This window comes from Petromyzon marinus, unplaced genomic scaffold (assembly GCF_048934315.1).
Source record: "Petromyzon marinus isolate PM22_M1 ecotype Great Lakes invasive population unplaced genomic scaffold, UKy_Petmar_22M1.pri1.0 PM_G_Scaffold_13, whole genome shotgun sequence".
Lineage (NCBI taxonomy): Eukaryota > Metazoa > Chordata > Hyperoartia > Petromyzontiformes > Petromyzontidae > Petromyzon > Petromyzon marinus.
This window is the reverse complement of record NW_027422684.1, coordinates 4,903,838-4,920,074: the sequence shown is the minus strand read 5'-3', so window position 1 is coordinate 4,920,074 and position 16,237 is coordinate 4,903,838. Positions and strand designations below refer to the sequence as shown.

The following is a 16,237-nucleotide window of genomic DNA, read 5'->3' as shown; positions in this document are numbered from 1 at the left end:
TAAATCCGCGACGTTTCGGGCGCAACACAAGCGTCCGCCGTGAGGTGGGACAACCACAGCAAGAAAACAATTGCTGAAGTGGGCAAAAGGGCTGCTGTGACAAGAGGCTATGTAGGTAAGAGAGGGGTTCAGGAGCCAGGGAGGAGAGAGTGGAGGGGGTGTGGAGTAGGGGCAGTGGAGTGCTGCAAGTGAGTCACATCTAGATTGGGTCTTGCGTTTCATTATCAAGTTACATTTTCCGAAAGCGCACCAACCTGCTCTCATCCGCTTATTTTGTAAGTTTGATCCCAGGCGGCCTTCAGTTGTATGCGTGCCTCTTATGGCAGCCAGGATGCGTTCTTGATAAACGGAAGACTTCGTGAAACAGCGCTGTAGGAGGTCATCATAACATGCTTCCAATGGAGATGCATTACCGAATGAGCATTGGTTTTCCTCTGACCAAATATGAGCACTTTATTGGGGTATCAGTACCCGCCTTAATTACGATACTGTACACATGATAAATGTTTAGAGTTTTTATATGTATTTAAAACAAGTTCAGTGGTTAAAGACGTAAGAGTTATGCCTGTACATGTGTAGTGGGTTCTTTAAGACAGCGTAGAGACGAATCGGTAGAGGCAATGCTTATTTATTACAAAGGTGCTTAACACAATACAATACAGCCTTCTACTTGAAGGGGTAACGGCCCCTTCACCCGCTGCTAGCTGAGGAGGTACGGCTTCGGTCTAACTCGCCCTATTCCTGGGCTAGGGTCTCGGGGTCCTCCGGCTAAGGGGGTCCTAGGGGAGGCTAGTCTGACCTGACCCAGCCAAGGTACAGGTCTCGACCACTGGCCACACGGGACCCGTCCCTGATAAGCCACCCACACAGACACACACTCACCTAGCCACCCACACACTCAGTCACTCACTCACCTAGCCACCCACACAGTCACTCACCTAGCCACCCACACACTCAGTCATTCACTCACCTAGCCACCCACACAGTCACTCACCTAGCCACCCACACACTCAGTCATTCACTCACCTAGCCGCACACACACACACACACAGTCACTCATTCACGCACTCACCTAGCCACCCACACACTCACTCACCTAGCCACCCACACAGACACACAGTCACTCACCTACCCACCCACACAGACACTGTCACTCATTCACTCACCTAGCCACCCACACAGTCACTCACTCACCTAGCCACCCACACACTCACCTAGCCACCCACACACTCAGTCACTCACTCACCTAGCCACCCACACACTCAGTCACTCACTCACCTAGCCACCCACACACTCAGTCACTCATTCACTCACTCACCTAGCCACCCACACACACTCATTCACACTCACCTAGCCACCCACACACTCAGTCACTCATTCACTCACTTAGCCACCCACACACTCATTCACTCAGTCACTCACCTAGCCACCCACAGTCACTCATTCACTCAGTGACTCATCTAGCCACCCACACAGTCACTCACCTAGCCACCAACACTCAGTCACTCACCTAGCCACCCACACACTCACTCATTCACTCAGTCACTCACTTAGCCACCCACACAGACACTTAGTCACTCATTCAGTCACTCACCTAGCCACCCACAGTCACTCACCTAGCCACCCACACAGTCACTCATTCACGCAGTCACTCACCTAGCCACCCACAGTCACTCATTCACTCACTCACCTAGCCACCCACACACTCAGTCACTCACCTAGCCACCCACACACTCAGTCACTCATTCACTCAGTCACTCACCTAGCCACCCACACACTCATTCACTCACCTAGCCACCCACACACTCAGTCACTCAGTCACTCACCTAGCCACCCACACACTCAGTCACTCACCTACCCTATGCCCAACTTCCTTCATGTCTCCACGCTCATGTTCAATCGATTCCAGTTCGATGTCAAACATGCATCTCTCCATACTTTTATTTTCAAACACTGTTCTATTTTCTCTTGGGGTTTATATTTGCAAGCGTATTAACCTGCTAAATACACGCACTGTACAGAATGCCAACCCATGTTTTTCAATGGGATTTTCAATGAGTCGGGGTATATTTTTACCAGCCCCCCCCAAAAGGGTCTCTTTGGCATTTATTTCAAAGCTCTCCGTTATGAAATTAAATGGGCAATATTAGTGCCATGGGCTACAGCAAGAAAGGAGCATCACTCGTGGTGGGAGCAAAAACTTTGGCTATGAGCAAGTTGAGAACCCCCCCAAATTGTAAATTAATTGGAGCCGCTAAAGTTACGGCACCCGAGGACTGCCAAGTGAAATCTGGTTTGGGGCTCATGGACAAAATAGCAATGCACACGGCAGACAAACTCGGCAGGTTAAGGAGACTAATCATAATTATTTTAATTTCAACATTCTTCATTTCCACTGCGACCTTTAAAATCTTTCGGTGCAGTCAATATAGAAATCTAAATTAATCCTCCAAAAAATGACAACTAAAATGTAAACGCGTCAATTGTACTTTCGACCTATACCCACGGTTAACTTTCAACAAGAGTGATGGGACATTCACAAATAGTACACAAAGTGACAATGATGTTGACACCGACGTTCAATACGGCATGAAACATGTTGAGTTGTCTTCTATGAAGGCTGGGCAGTGGAGAAGCACAGTTTGAGGGTGTAGAGGTATGGAACATCTGAGAAAATAAAAACAGGGGAGCCACATGACGTCTTCACTGGAGCACACAAAAACTTAAAACAATGAAGCAATTCTTAGGAGGGTCTTTGTCGATGTCAACAAACTCGTTCAGGGAGCTAAGATAACGTTGAGTTGTGATAAGTGAAAGTGCTTGGCTATGTCAACTTTCAATTCCATTCTGTATATGCAAACAACAACAACGAAATCCAAATCGCCCATAAATAACAACCTGTTAATATATAATACAACAATCTACAACTGCTTTTGCTTCCTGCAATTTCACCCAAGGCTGCTAGGCAGCCAGTGTACACAGATGGTGCTATGGTAATAACAAGCGCCCCCCCAAATCTGAACATTAGGTGCTCAACAGAGCGTACGACCAAAGATTTGCCGATAATACAGCACCGCTTCAATGTCATCGCACCAACACAAATGGCCAACACCCCACAACTTACTTGCGTTCTTCAGGGGGTGATGGTTAATGCACGCCAGAGCCTCCATGGCATCGTTCTTGGTCTCCCACTCCATCAGGCCGGACATGCTCCTATCGGCTGGACACGTGGACGGACCGTCGCTCATAGAGTCATTTGGGTCGTGTAAAACGCAACACCCTTCGCCATTTTGATTTAAAGCTTTCGTGACTGCAGGGATTCATATTCTTGGTTCTTTCGGTAAAGTCACCACCACGTAGAAGGGAAACAATAAAATAATAAAAATATAACATAAAATTCTCACGACGTTTCGACTGCAACACAAGCAATCATCATCAGGTGTGAAAACCACAGCAAGAAAATTTTAAAAAAGTGGCGGTTATTTTTAACGTTAGCACCACGGAGAGCGATTTGGCAGTTGTTCAGATGGACGAGTCCATCTATGTTCTGAAAAGAGGAGGGGGGAGACGAAAATAATGGATGCGGTCTGAAAGCCACCGTAAGCGTGAACAATCAATTAAGACCCGAAATGGTTTATCAAATCCTTCCAATGATTGCTAAGCCAGAATCAATCTTCTCGGTTGAAATGGTCTGTGTTTGTATATATTTATTATTTTGTTGTTTCCCTTCTACGTGACTTTACCTAAAGAAGCCGTGTTTAAAGGGTGGTGTCAGTCGTCGGTGAATTTCTGCAGCAGGAAGGCTTCAGTCCGATGCCTTGGCTACGCTAACACGCTTCAGTCAGCTTGGGCGCGAGTGAATAGCAAGGACTGCTCTCGGGAGAGAATTTCTCACAGGGTTTCTTGAGCATGGCCTCATAGCACACGTTGCAGATCATCTGGTGTCGTGCTGTAAATCAAGCGACGATTGCATGGAGAATACAGTACACGATTTATTCTGTGCCATGACACGTAAGATAAATAATAAACATACTTTGCGGGACTTACTTTTTCCAGAAAACACTTTGAAAGAGCGGGGCCTCGCAATCGACATTTCGTCGCACAGCTGCGGGGACAGAACGGGCGGCGTTCACGTTATAGTTGGTAACAGTTAACGTGCACCGGTAAAGCATTCGGGAGATGTCATTTTAATTGCGGGCACAAATCCCGTTGTCCATTTTTTAATTTACATTCGCCAGCTTTGGAGCAGTCTTTCAAAGTGCTCAGATTATTGTGAACACCAAGCATAGACTCAGGGGGAATGCAACCATTTGCAGAAACAATGTCCAAAGACTGAAATGTAAACCTTTCGAATACGAATATGAATCGTAATGTATTAAACAGGACAAATTAACGCGAGGTGTTGTCTAGTCTGTAACAAAAAAGTCCCTTTGGAACATCGACTGCATTATTTATACATCTTATGTTTTAACCGCTGAAAGGAAACTACATTACACCATTTTACATTTGTCCCGTCACAGGAAACGTGTCATTGGCCACCACAAACTCCACAACATCAATAGGCTCATCTTAAAAACCCACGATTGTTTCATGTGCAAAATTTGGACTTGAATATTTATAAAAGCTTCACCTGGGAAAACTTTTAAAGAAACCGAACGCGCTCCCCTTCTGCGCTGCTGGCAGCAGGCTGAAGGGGCGGCGGGGGCACGGACCTGCGCGAACATCTCGGCCGTGATGTCCGTGGGCGCGTTGAAGAAGTGCAGCACCGCGGTGGGACGCTGGTTGCGGTTCTTCGCCGCCTTCTCGCTGTCGGCGTAGCGGTGGTTGTGAGAACCTGCGTAGTCCCTGTAGCTGTCGGTGCCGTCCGGCAGCTCGAACGCCTGGCCCGGCACAATCGACCGCTGCCTCGACACGCTGCCGAGACGAGGGCGGAAGGGAGGGAATAGCGCGAAGAAACTGTTTTTAGTTTTTATTTTATCACGTTCCAAATTTCACGTGCTCTTTGGTTCGATTCGGTAAAGTCACGTGGGTAAAAAATAAAATAACAAAAAATCACGACGTTTCGGCCACAACACAAGTGGCCTTCATCAGGTGAAGGGACCGGACTGTCCAGAGGACAGCGTTGGAGTGAAGACAGCAAGCCCAGGTCGCGTCCTTTAAGCTTGTGATCGCGGCATCTTTTGAGGAAGGTCAGCGTCTCGATGAGCTTTGACTTCTTGTCCCGTTGTCTGTTGAAAGCTCTAACAGATAGGTGAAAGCCCTCCCCGTAGAGCTTCAAATCTAGAATCCAAATTTCACGTTCGCTATTTCAATAAAGGCCCTCCCCGTAAAGCTTCAAATCTAGAATCTAAATTTCATGTTCGCCACTTCAATAAAGGCTCTGGACAGCAAGTCACCGGGGTCCTCGTGAGCTGTGACGAGTGTTTCGTTCACGGTATTCATCAGCTCTCTTTTTCACCATCCTAAAATTTAGTCACTTGCACTAAATATTTACTAAAGTTGTCTTCTCTAAATGGAAAGCAGTATCCAATTACATTAACAGGATATGACGAGTTACATTTACCAATTTAACACGGGAACAAAAAGGCTCACCAGAGGTTGATTTTATTTCCAAAGATCTGAGACATATTGAGGTGAAAAACCGCCCTGTGCACGGCGTACTGATCTCCCATCTCGACCATGGCGGCTCCCGGCTTGCTCTTCAGGAACTTAACCTACAAAAATAACAACCCGTAAGACGGTTCAGCATCGCGCAATCTTGCACGAAAATATCTACAAGTTTCGTTGTAACGCATTGTTGAAATGTGAAGTGTTGGCCGAGGGGCCATTAGAAAACATGCACAAAGAACACTTCGCATTGGGTACATTTTTGTAAAGAAAATGACCAAATGTGTATGTTGTCAATCGGTGAACAAATTTGGTCGTGTGAATCTCCCACTTTATATAACACGATCAGCGCACGACGTGCACCACACGCGCGCGTACGCATTGCACCGCGGTTGAACCTTTGGAAGAAAAAAAACAGGGACTCATTTCAAAGCAGGTGCGCGCAACACCCAGCGAAGGCACCTTCTCCACGTCGCCGAAGAGGCAGAGGATGTTAAACACGCGGTCGCAGTTGAAGCGTTCGGCGTCCAAGTCGTACACAATGAGGACCTTGTTGTCGGCCTGCTGGTTCATCATGGCCTGCACGTGCTGGCCCTGGGTACCACCCTGGGGCCCAACCTGGTTGCCCATGCCTACTCCCATGCCCATTCCTCCCCCACCGCCCATGCCGTCGCGGCCAGATCCATAGTCGACGCCCGGTGGTGGTGGCTGCTGGTGGCCTGTGACGCAAACACACAAGAGGGGGAAACGCATAGTGAACTAGCTGAAACTCTCTAAACTTCTCTGAAAAACAGATTTATGACAACCATCATCTTACACACGTGTGCCCTTTCCTATAAGGTCAGGTAACCCAGGAATCACCACTCTACTCCTTGGAGACACTGGAAAACATTGGTCCAGAAGACTCAGTTGCCTAGGGAATAGACTAAACTAGTTTTTATTTTAGGTTGAGGGCCACCAAGCTAGAGCTCTTATTCAGCATAGCTTGTTTTAAATACCCAATACATCTGATAGCTATTGGAAATATCGTCTCTTAAAACACAAAGCAACTCATACGTTGCAATTGTTAATCGCAAAAAAAGGTTTTTAGGATGCACCTTAACACTAATTCCAAATAAGAAATGTTCTCAACAGGCAGCAGGTTCTTTCAATCTGACAGCAAGCTGAAGGAATCCGAAATTATAGCATTCGCAACAAGGGGATTACCTCCACAGTCGCCACCACCGCAAGCGTGTGCTTTGGGATGGTCGCCAAGGAGAGACGTTTGCTTCGCTGGCATCATTGCATTGTCCTCTGAAAACAACAAAAAAACGATCACCAAATTCACCCACGGGAAACATAAGCGCTCATTGCTGCACAAAATAAGGACAATCCAAAAAATGCATTCTGCACCCAGAACATTCACATGACCAACACATTAAGAAATTCCGGGCACACTCCACACGGGGGTGCGCTGCGTCTGTCGATAAAAACAATTGGCGGTATTTTTAAAATGCAGATTTCACATGGCGCAACATAAATAACGAGCACCATACAAAATACAGCGCGTAAAGAAACGCTCATCGCAAGAAGAAGAAAAAACAAAATTTATTGGAGGTGTACAGATGCACGCGACAAATTGTTCCGAGGTGCGGCGTCAGCGAGTGTCCGTGGTTGCCGCCTGCGATGCCCGCTCGTTTCTTACCCAGTCTACGCTTCGACGGGAACACAAAGTTGCCCAGAGTCGGGCGGCGGCTGACGACCCATCGCGAGGAGGATGCAACAGAAAGGCCGGCGCCTTCTTTCCTGCGCCAACAGCAGTCACGCTCGGCACAAATGGACCCCCCCGCGTTGTCCATGCCACCGCACCTCTCGCTCTCCGGCGACCCTTTTTGGTTTGGGGCTTAAAATTGGGACGCTTGAAGTGGGCGACGGGGCCTTACGAACCTTTAAAATGAAAAAGATCGCCGCTTATAAACCGATGCGAAATGCGTTGTGTCTGGCATCAGCAATGTCAAAAGCCTCGTTTGCAAACAAAACTTTAGCAAGGCAGTCTAAACGTACGAGCGTGGAGGTAAATTCTCACCAACGGAGCGATTTTAAGCCCCAAACGCATCGGCACGCGTTCCGTTCGGCTTATTTCCAAGTCCCGTTCGCGGTGAATGCGGGCTTTCGTCGCTCCCGGCTTCTTCGCGGCGGTTCCGGTGCTTTGCCGGTCTGTCAGCGCCGTGTCCCCCGGTGCCTGCGGCTGGACGCAGGTTATCCGATGGCCTCTGCCAAGCGGCACGTGGCGGTTGCGGTGCAGCGGACGCGGCGTGCTGCGCCGAGTGTTCCGTGACGTGGCGCTGCAGGCGTGGGGGGCGCGGGTCGGCCGTGCGTGTCACAGCGGCGGCGGCGTGTTGGTTGCTTGGTCCCCGGTGCCTCCCAAGTGCCGACGAGGATGTCGCCAATGTCGCCGTTCGTGTCGTCGCCGTTCACGTCGGTGGCTGTTGGCTGCCGGGCGCTTGATTGCTCGTGTGTTGCTTGCAAATTGCCTCGTGTGCTTGTGTGCGGCAATGCTCGCAGATGCTCCTTGTAGCGTTGATGTTGGGAGTGAGGAAAATACTCTTCGAAGCGTTTACGGAAATTTGGCGATTAAATCAAACCGCACCGTGTCCCTGAAGCTCCCTTGATAAAGTGGCGAGACTTACCTCTTCGGAAACTAATATCTGTGCGTACACACAATGTACTCGGGACAAAGATACCATTTTCCTGTTCAGGCTCAATCGTACCAAATTAAAAGGGTTACTTTATAATAAGTGATATTTTCAATCGTAAATATCGGCTTTTCTGACATCCTCTAAGCTTCTCCGCTTAGTATCCAGACACCACATAATGCAGTCAAGGTTTCTCAACCCTACAAAATATAAAAACGCAACGTGCAATGTCCACCTCAAATATGCCAGTGAAAGTTGGCACCTACTTCTGATCCAACAGACACACACCCTGGTAAATCTAAATATAAAAGTAAAACCTTGGATTGCGAGTAACTTGGTCTGCAAGTGTTTTGCAAGACGAGCTAAAATTGAAAATAAATATTAACTTGATAAACGAGCGAGGTCTTGCAATACGAGCAGTGTACGTGTAGACACACTTTGTACTGCCGTGAGTCACGTGATCACACAACTGATAGACGAGTGCTTTGATGTACGAGCGCTTTGGATTACAAACACGTTCCCGGAACGAATTATGCTCACAATGCAAGGTTTTACACTGTAGTGTAAAAATGCCCAGCCTTGATACACCCCGAACAACCGAGTACCCGCCTATGGGCCACATGCACTTGACGTTGGGAAAATCTTCAAAGCTGATCAAAATCTAAAACGCCACCAACTTAATGGCAATGTCTATCGCATGTCCAGTACCAGGGCAACAGCTTTAATGGTAACAAAAAAATTAATCCAATGGATTATTGAACACTCCAGCAGCCACATGCCTCCTTGTGAATCCTGTTCTTCACAACATTCACTTATACTGCCACATTGTTGTGAAGGGTAAACTAGAAAAACAAAGTACAAGGGCAGGAGTTTAAAACCAATCTGCCCAGAGTAAACTACGCAAGCTTAGCATGGGCTAAAAAAACACAAAGATTATTTAGTTATATGTTGCGCTAGCTGTTACTACCCGGCTTCGCCCGGGACTTGGATCCACCACGCCCGGCCGCCTTTGTCTCCCCAGTGGCGATGTTCACACACCACAGCAGTTACTCGTTTGAGGCTGAGTCGACCTAGGGGAGGCCCAGGACCGGTTAAAATAATCGTCACCGATGGTGGCGGTGAGCGGGAATCGAACTTGGGTCGCCGGGTTCGTAGCGCAGCGTAGCGCTAACCGCTACACTACGGGTCACGTGACAGATTTGACGTCACAGCTCACTTGCCGTGCAAAAAATAAATGCATTATCGAGCTCCCCCCCCCCCAAAAAACAAAAGTGTATTTGTGTAATGTTTGCACGGTGTACAGTCTGGAAAGTACCCACATGGCAAATTTCCAGTTTGTTGCATGTCGGGAAGTACGCTAAACATTTTGAACAGACACACATATTCACAACTTTGCCTTTTATATATATGGAGAAGATAGGTATAAACGAAAATAACCTTGACCAGCTCTACACAATTGCAGTGATTGCATGATTGATACAAAAGAGGGGAATGGCGTTTCAAATAACTTCCTGTGACAACGACCAAGTTCTGTAGATTGTAAACAGTACACCAATGTGCTTCAAGACAACCAAGTGTCTGCAGGTGTGACATTTTTCTGCAACCAAAATCTCAAGTGCAGAAGCTGCATTATCCTCTTGAGAACGCTCCAAACTTCCCCCTCTACTTGGCCACTGATCTTCAAGTATAACACGGCAAAGCCGGCCGCGTACAGAAAGTCAATGCCTGTTTCATCACGCCGTGCACACCCCCCAGCCCTTGCGTTAAAAACGTCACCCCCCACACACCCGAGGGCTCACCACCACCAGCTGTCGAGAGAGCGCGGCTCTGATATGCTCAATATTGGTCTTACCTTGCTTGAGGCCAGGGTTGGTGAAGTCCCAGGTATCAGAGTCATTTTTAAACACATTCAGACGCGTCGCCTGTAAAGAGGACACAGCAGGGGGAAAAGATAAACATTATTCGTGGCCAGCATATAGGGCATAGATGCTGGGAAAAAATTATATAACTTTAGAACCTTCTTTGGTTCTTTCGGTAAAGTCACCACGTAGAATGAGGATAAAATAATAAAATAAAACAATAAAATTCTCACGACGTTTCGGCCACAACACAAGTGGCCTTCTTCAGGTGAAAGGAACAAACCTGTCGTCCCGACCTTGTGTTGTGGCCGAAACGTCGTGATAATTTTATTGTTTTATTTTATTATTTTATTCTCATTCTACGTGGTGACTTTACCGAAAGAACCAAAGAAGATGAATCCTTGCAGTCACGAAAGCTTTAAATCGAAACTTTAGAACCATTTAAAATTTACAAGCATAATAATTATTAAGCGGTCATTACCCCCGAGACAATTACGGCACGCAACTTGCGGTAAAGCCGAGGTACTTAACGCAACCCTTAACCTCCTGGGAGATGAATGAATAAGAGCTGCCACACGTAGCAAGTCAACGATAAGCTAAACTTTCGCACCGTACGTAGCAAAAGCGTGCTTATCGGAGTTGTGGGAAAACAGTGGCCTTCTGCCACCAGTTTTTTTTTTAAGATCACGTGTTGATTATCCCCTCTTCGTTGGAACAAGCTCCCTTCGTGTTTGCAGATAAAAATCGCTATCCCTCGGTGGCCTATTTAAATTCCAAACTTGTTTAATCGCACATAAGTTTGGCATGCTCTGCCTAACTCGGTATTATTTATTCGCAGTGTTCCTCGTGTACTGTAAAGCGTTAGCCTTGATCGTATACCTCAAAAATGTTGAAGTGCCATAACCCCGTTATGAAAATGATGCATTCGTTATTACTGTTCTGTAATTTTATTTCCTGCTAACAATGTAACATCTCCCCTCAGGTACTCTGCAGGTCTCGCAAAGCAGCCTATGGCTGAATGTTAATCACCCGTCACCAAATAAAATCGATTTGAAAACCAACTCTACCCTTCCCACTGGATGCGAATTTTCCATTAACTGGCTCAGGGCACTGGCTCAGATGAGAACCACCCTCACACGGTAATATCAATTGGGAAAAGTTTGACTTTAGACAACGGCAAGGATGCCCGTCATGCACAATGGGTTGTTGTAGGTTGTGGGGCTGTGTGGTGGGCAGCTGTAAAATCCATTGGGTGCATTGTATTTCTATGCTGCCACAATATATGCTACACTCCTTTACCCCGCACACAAGTAAAATAACCCCCACAACAGGCATCGAGTGCGGAAGCCCTCATCTAGCAATGAATTGCCGTGTGTATTCAGCATTATTTGCTCACCAAAGTGGTCAATTCATAATATTAAATGAAATCTTTGGTCTGCGGGTGAAAAAACCCAGGTTGTGGTGCACACACTTGTGAATGTACAAAGTATCGGTTGTACTTGCCCTTGCATAGTCCACTATGAGAGTACAGCAGCCCGAATAGATGTCCGCTCCATTCAGGGATGAGTTCGCTCTCTCGGCGCTCTCAACCGAAACAAACGTGGCCAAAAATTAAGGAAAACACGACCATTTCATTTTAAAAACAATACATTTAGCATCTCCAAAATAACATGTAAAATTACGTGAATGGCGGACATATCGTTACGGTTATGCATCTCGTTGAAAGGATATTCCACAAAGGCCTGCAGGCCATTCTTCCTGAAGATAACAATGCGTTGCAGAGGCCCAAATGGTTTGCAAATGTTGTAAAGCACATCCTGCAGGACCACATGGAGCACACAAACGCAGCGAGGTGATTTTGCACGCATTACCAAGTAAATTTGAAAAGCTTTTTTTCCAGTGAATTTTTAAGATCGAGCCATACAGGACATCAACGCTTTCCAAAATCAACATTAGGTCTATATATTGTTTTTTATTCAATGCCATTGGTGGACTTCAAAGCACAAACAAAAAACACGACTTCAATTGCCTCAAATGAACCAAAGGATCAATGTAATTTCGTTAGCAAAGCCATTCACTGTAATCCAAAACGGACATAATTTCACTCGTATAAATGAAACATGCGCGTGTGTGCGTGGCACACCCGACAAACTATTCACACATTAATGTCCAGCTGCTGTAAGTGTAACAATGCCCACCGTGGTGATGGGGTAGATGGGGTTGAGAATGGTGAAGAGCAGGATGTGGTTGCTGTTGCCGTTGTCCCCCGGGACGCCAGGGCGCCAAAGCTTCTAGCTGGTAGAGAAGTTAAAGTAGGCCGGCTGCCCGCACACGTAGACGGAGCCCTTGGACGAGTAGTCGACGCAGCTGCGGGAGCTCTCCGGGTCTTCAAACTCCACCAGCGCCTGCCGCGTCTTGGGTATCATCACCACGTAGCTGCACGGAGGGAGCGATTCAAACGAGTGCCGTTATTCAAAGATGTGGCCGACTTTAAAACGCATGCCTGTTGTTGTTAATGTTAAACACGAGGTTGGTCTGCTCCAAGTCACCTCATTTGATCTCAAGAAATGTTTCAATGCATGCAACGGAGTGGAGACTGGTTGGATGCAGGTTAGATGCCACGTCCCATTTCAGTTTGGCAGTGTAGTACGTTGGAATTGAATGTACTGTAAGAATATAATTATATTTAAAATACATCTTGAGGGTAATGTAGTCTTCTTCTGTCGATGTATCACCTGACAAACAAAGCCTCTTCAAACGTACATAAACAAGGTACGTGTGTGCACCATTTCAATACGAGATATTAATTTTTAACACGGTTACTAATCACAGTTGAACGTGTGCCGCTTTTGTCAGACGGCACAACAAAAGCAGCAGCGGCACTTTAATTCGGAGGGAATTCGTGACTTGGGGAAATTGAAAAACAAACGGTTTTTGTTTCCATTTAAAGCTTTCGTGACTGCAAGGATTCATCTTCTTTGGTTCTTTCGGTATAGTCGTGTAGAATGAGAATAAAATAATAAATTAATAAAAAAACACAATAAAATTCTCACGACGTTTCGGCCACAACACAAGTCGCCTTCATCAGGTGAAGGGACGAGACTGTCCCATTTCAGTTTGGCAGTCTCGTCCCTTCACCTGATGAAGGCCACTTGTGTTGTGGCCCGAAACGTCGTGAGAATTTTATCGCGTTATTTTTATTAATTTATTATTTTATTCTCATTCTACGCGGTGGTGACTTTACCGAAAGAACCCCAAAGAAGATGAAGTGGTTTTTGGTTGGTCACTTCAGGCTGGCAAGGCCCCGAGTAAGCCACGCACGGCGTCGCCGATCACGCCGTGACGTGGGCAACGCCGCGCCCTCTCGTCCACCGCCACACGCGGCCACGACTTTTTATTTACGGAAGTGGTTCTTGAGCTTTAACCTGCAGCCTTGCCACCCCCCCTTTGGTTCTCAATATTTTTTTTAAAACGTACAATGTTTATTAATTTAGAGGTTTGATGGAACAAAGTAGCGGTGCGTACGTGCCCGTGCTCAATGTGTTTCGATGGATTTACCTTGTTAAAAAATAATCTGGCACGTCTTGCACCCCCAGAAAGGGCATCTTCCACCCCGTGCTTAAGAACCATCGAGTATTTTTGTGTTATGCAATTTCTTGAGTTATTGAACCGAAAATCGGTAATACTCGAATTTCCAAGGTCTACGTTCACTCCACGTCCGCAAACACCACCACCACAACAATAATAACAATAATAACACCAATAACAATAATAACTATAATAACAACAATAATCTTTGTTTTTTTTTCGGTAAAGTCACGTATAAATAAGAATTAATAAAATTACATAATAGCGTACGACGTTTCGGTTGCAACACAAGCAGCCATCATCAGGTACAGAAGAGCTAAATTTAAGAGAGAGGGGAAACACATAACCCCAGATGTATATACAAACACCCAAGTAGGGGGGAACTAACACCGACACAATAGGGGACATAGAGAGAGAAGCATACCAAACAGACAAGAGTTTAGCAGAATTTGGAAACCAAATAAAGCAACACAGACGGTCGGTCAAAACACAATTAACGCAAAGCCTGGTTGATTACGTTATTTCAAAGATTGCTAAATTGCAAGTTAAGTATGAAATTTAAGATACAGATGGCACACACACACATAGACATTCAAGTACAGCAGACCAGCACAGGTACAAGCACACAGTGAAGTCGCCTTAAATAGGCAGAGAAGGCAAGGCTGAGAGACAATGGGACATATTAGCATGAGAAGGCAAGGCTGAGAGACAATGGGACATTTTAGCATGAGAAGGCAAGGCTGAGAGACAATGGGACATTTTAGCATGAGGTATGCATAGAGCAAAGTGGAGCACGGCAGCAAACATTCGGAAGCACCAAGACCGACACACAGGCAGAGACAGCACAGAGAAACAAATCCAAGCACAGACACAAAGGCAGATACACAAGCAGAGACAACACAAGACAACACAAAGACAGACACAAAGATACAGACCTTATACCTCCCCGTAGAGGCGGTTTAAACTTGGTTCAAAGCTTTCGTGACTGCAGGAATTAATCTTTGGTGTTTTCGGTAAACAACAATAATAATACAGCTTTCTTCCCCATGCGGGCAACGGTCACCACCGACTGGTCACCTGACTAGGCCAAAGTACCGCACGGCCTCCACGAGGTCCGACTCGAGGGCTGTGTCCGAGAGTCCCCGCACGTGAACCACAGCCGACGGTGGGGGCTTGTGTGGGTCCTCAAACGTGTCCTGTGCACGTCGGCAAGGAAGCAAACTCAACACGACTATTGTGCAAAGCTGTTGTTTCCTCCTATACCGAGAAGACAGTTTTCAGTTTCATTTATTTGGTATAGCCCTGTGAGCCATTTGGCTCTTGAATCGGGTGCAACCGCAACAAACAAAAACATGAACAATAAAAACATCTTAAAGTGACTTTGTGTGACTGTGCAAACAAAAAATCCAGGAAAAAACAGCAAAATAATCCTTGAAATAGCACCGTACACCAACGCTGTGTGCAAAAATCCCAGTGGGATGCAAGTCAAACAACAACAACCACAAGACAACTAAGATTAAAGCCATCAGTCTAACTCCGTACTACAACAAAACAATCATGGCCAAACCATAAAACTTTTTCAAAATCACCAAAATAAAGCCAAGGCTAACATCGCCGGCAAGTGATATCGGAGCAGATGCAGACACTTGCATTAAAGGGCTTTTTAAATCTGCATCCGTTTGGCAAAAAATGGCCATAGCTCAGTGCCATCATTTCAGTAATCGCTAAGAACGTTCGCGAGTTTAACTTTAAATCTAAACGGCCCTCGAGTTACAAACTCTGGAACTCGCATCCCCCACCGCCAGGTGCGCTTTTGTAGACGCTGTAAAGTTTTATTCCGCAAAGTTTTTAATCACATTGGGGAGGGTCGAAGAGCTACCCCACGACGCTATCGCGTGGGACATTTAACATATCGGTATTTTAACTTAATTAGTATTTTAACTTTTGATTTAAAGCTTTCGTGACTGCAGGGATTAATATTCTTGGTTCTTCCGGAAAAGTCACCACGTAGAAGGGAAACAATAAAATAATAAAAATATAAAACAATACAATTCTCACGACGTTTTGACTGCAACACAAGAAGCAATCATCATCAGGTGTGAAAACCACAGCAAGAAAATTTGAATAAAAGTGGCATTTTTTTTAACGTCAGCACCACGGAGAGCGATTTGAGAGTTTGTTCAGATGGACCAGTCCATCTATGTTCTGAAAAGAGGAGGGGGGAGACGAAAATAATGGATGCGGTCTGAAAGCCACCGTAAGCGTGAACAATTAAGACCCGAAATGGTTTATCAAATCCTTCCAATGATTGTTAAGCCAGAATCCATCTTCTCGGTTGAAATTGTCTCTGTGCTTGTATATGTGGATAGCCTCATGAACGAATTTCTCCTGGTAGGCAATGTTTTTATTCGTGGTCCGCCAGGAAGTGTCTGTGTTGTTGGCCTGACTGGATGTGCTTCACATAATGTTGTTTCAGGTTTGTTGAATTCTCGTCTCTCATCTTTTGCT

At 46.1% G+C, this 16,237-nt stretch overlaps 1 protein-coding gene across 1 annotated transcript; it reads right to left on the bottom strand.

Annotated features, from left to right (window-relative positions):
- Nucleotides 1–612: 612 nt before the first annotated feature.
- On the bottom strand, nucleotides 613–12,431 carry LOC142909670 (heterogeneous nuclear ribonucleoprotein L-like). The gene is made up of 11 exons (XM_076059792.1): nucleotides 12,340–12,431; nucleotides 11,873–11,958; nucleotides 11,645–11,741; nucleotides 10,135–10,204; nucleotides 6,814–6,900; nucleotides 6,070–6,326; nucleotides 5,593–5,714; nucleotides 4,713–4,914; nucleotides 4,048–4,105; nucleotides 3,125–3,220; nucleotides 613–2,667 (listed from the first exon to the last, which is right to left on the bottom strand). The coding sequence occupies exons 5-11, from the start codon at nucleotides 6,887–6,889 to the stop codon at nucleotides 2,612–2,614; spliced, it is 867 nt and encodes a 288-aa protein (XP_075915907.1). The 5' UTR covers nucleotides 6,890–6,900; nucleotides 10,135–10,204; nucleotides 11,645–11,741; nucleotides 11,873–11,958; nucleotides 12,340–12,431; the 3' UTR covers nucleotides 613–2,611.
- Nucleotides 12,432–16,237: the final 3,806 nt, after the last annotated feature.

What these genes read in the sequence shown, in the direction of transcription:
- LOC142909670 (XM_076059792.1), bottom strand. Translation starts at nt 6,889, where the DNA reads ATGATGCCAGCGAAGCAAACGTCTCTCCTTGGCGACCATCCCAAAGCA. An exon ending in TCTTCGGCGACGTGGAGAAG is followed by an intron (nt 5,715 to 6,069) that starts GTGCCTTCGCTG and finishes TTATTTTTGTAG; the next exon opens with GTTAAGTTCCTGAAGAGCAA. An exon ending in CGGCCGAGATGTTCGCGCAG is followed by an intron (nt 4,106 to 4,712) that starts GTCCGTGCCCCC and finishes CTGTCCCCGCAG; the next exon opens with CTGTGCGACGAAATGTCGAT.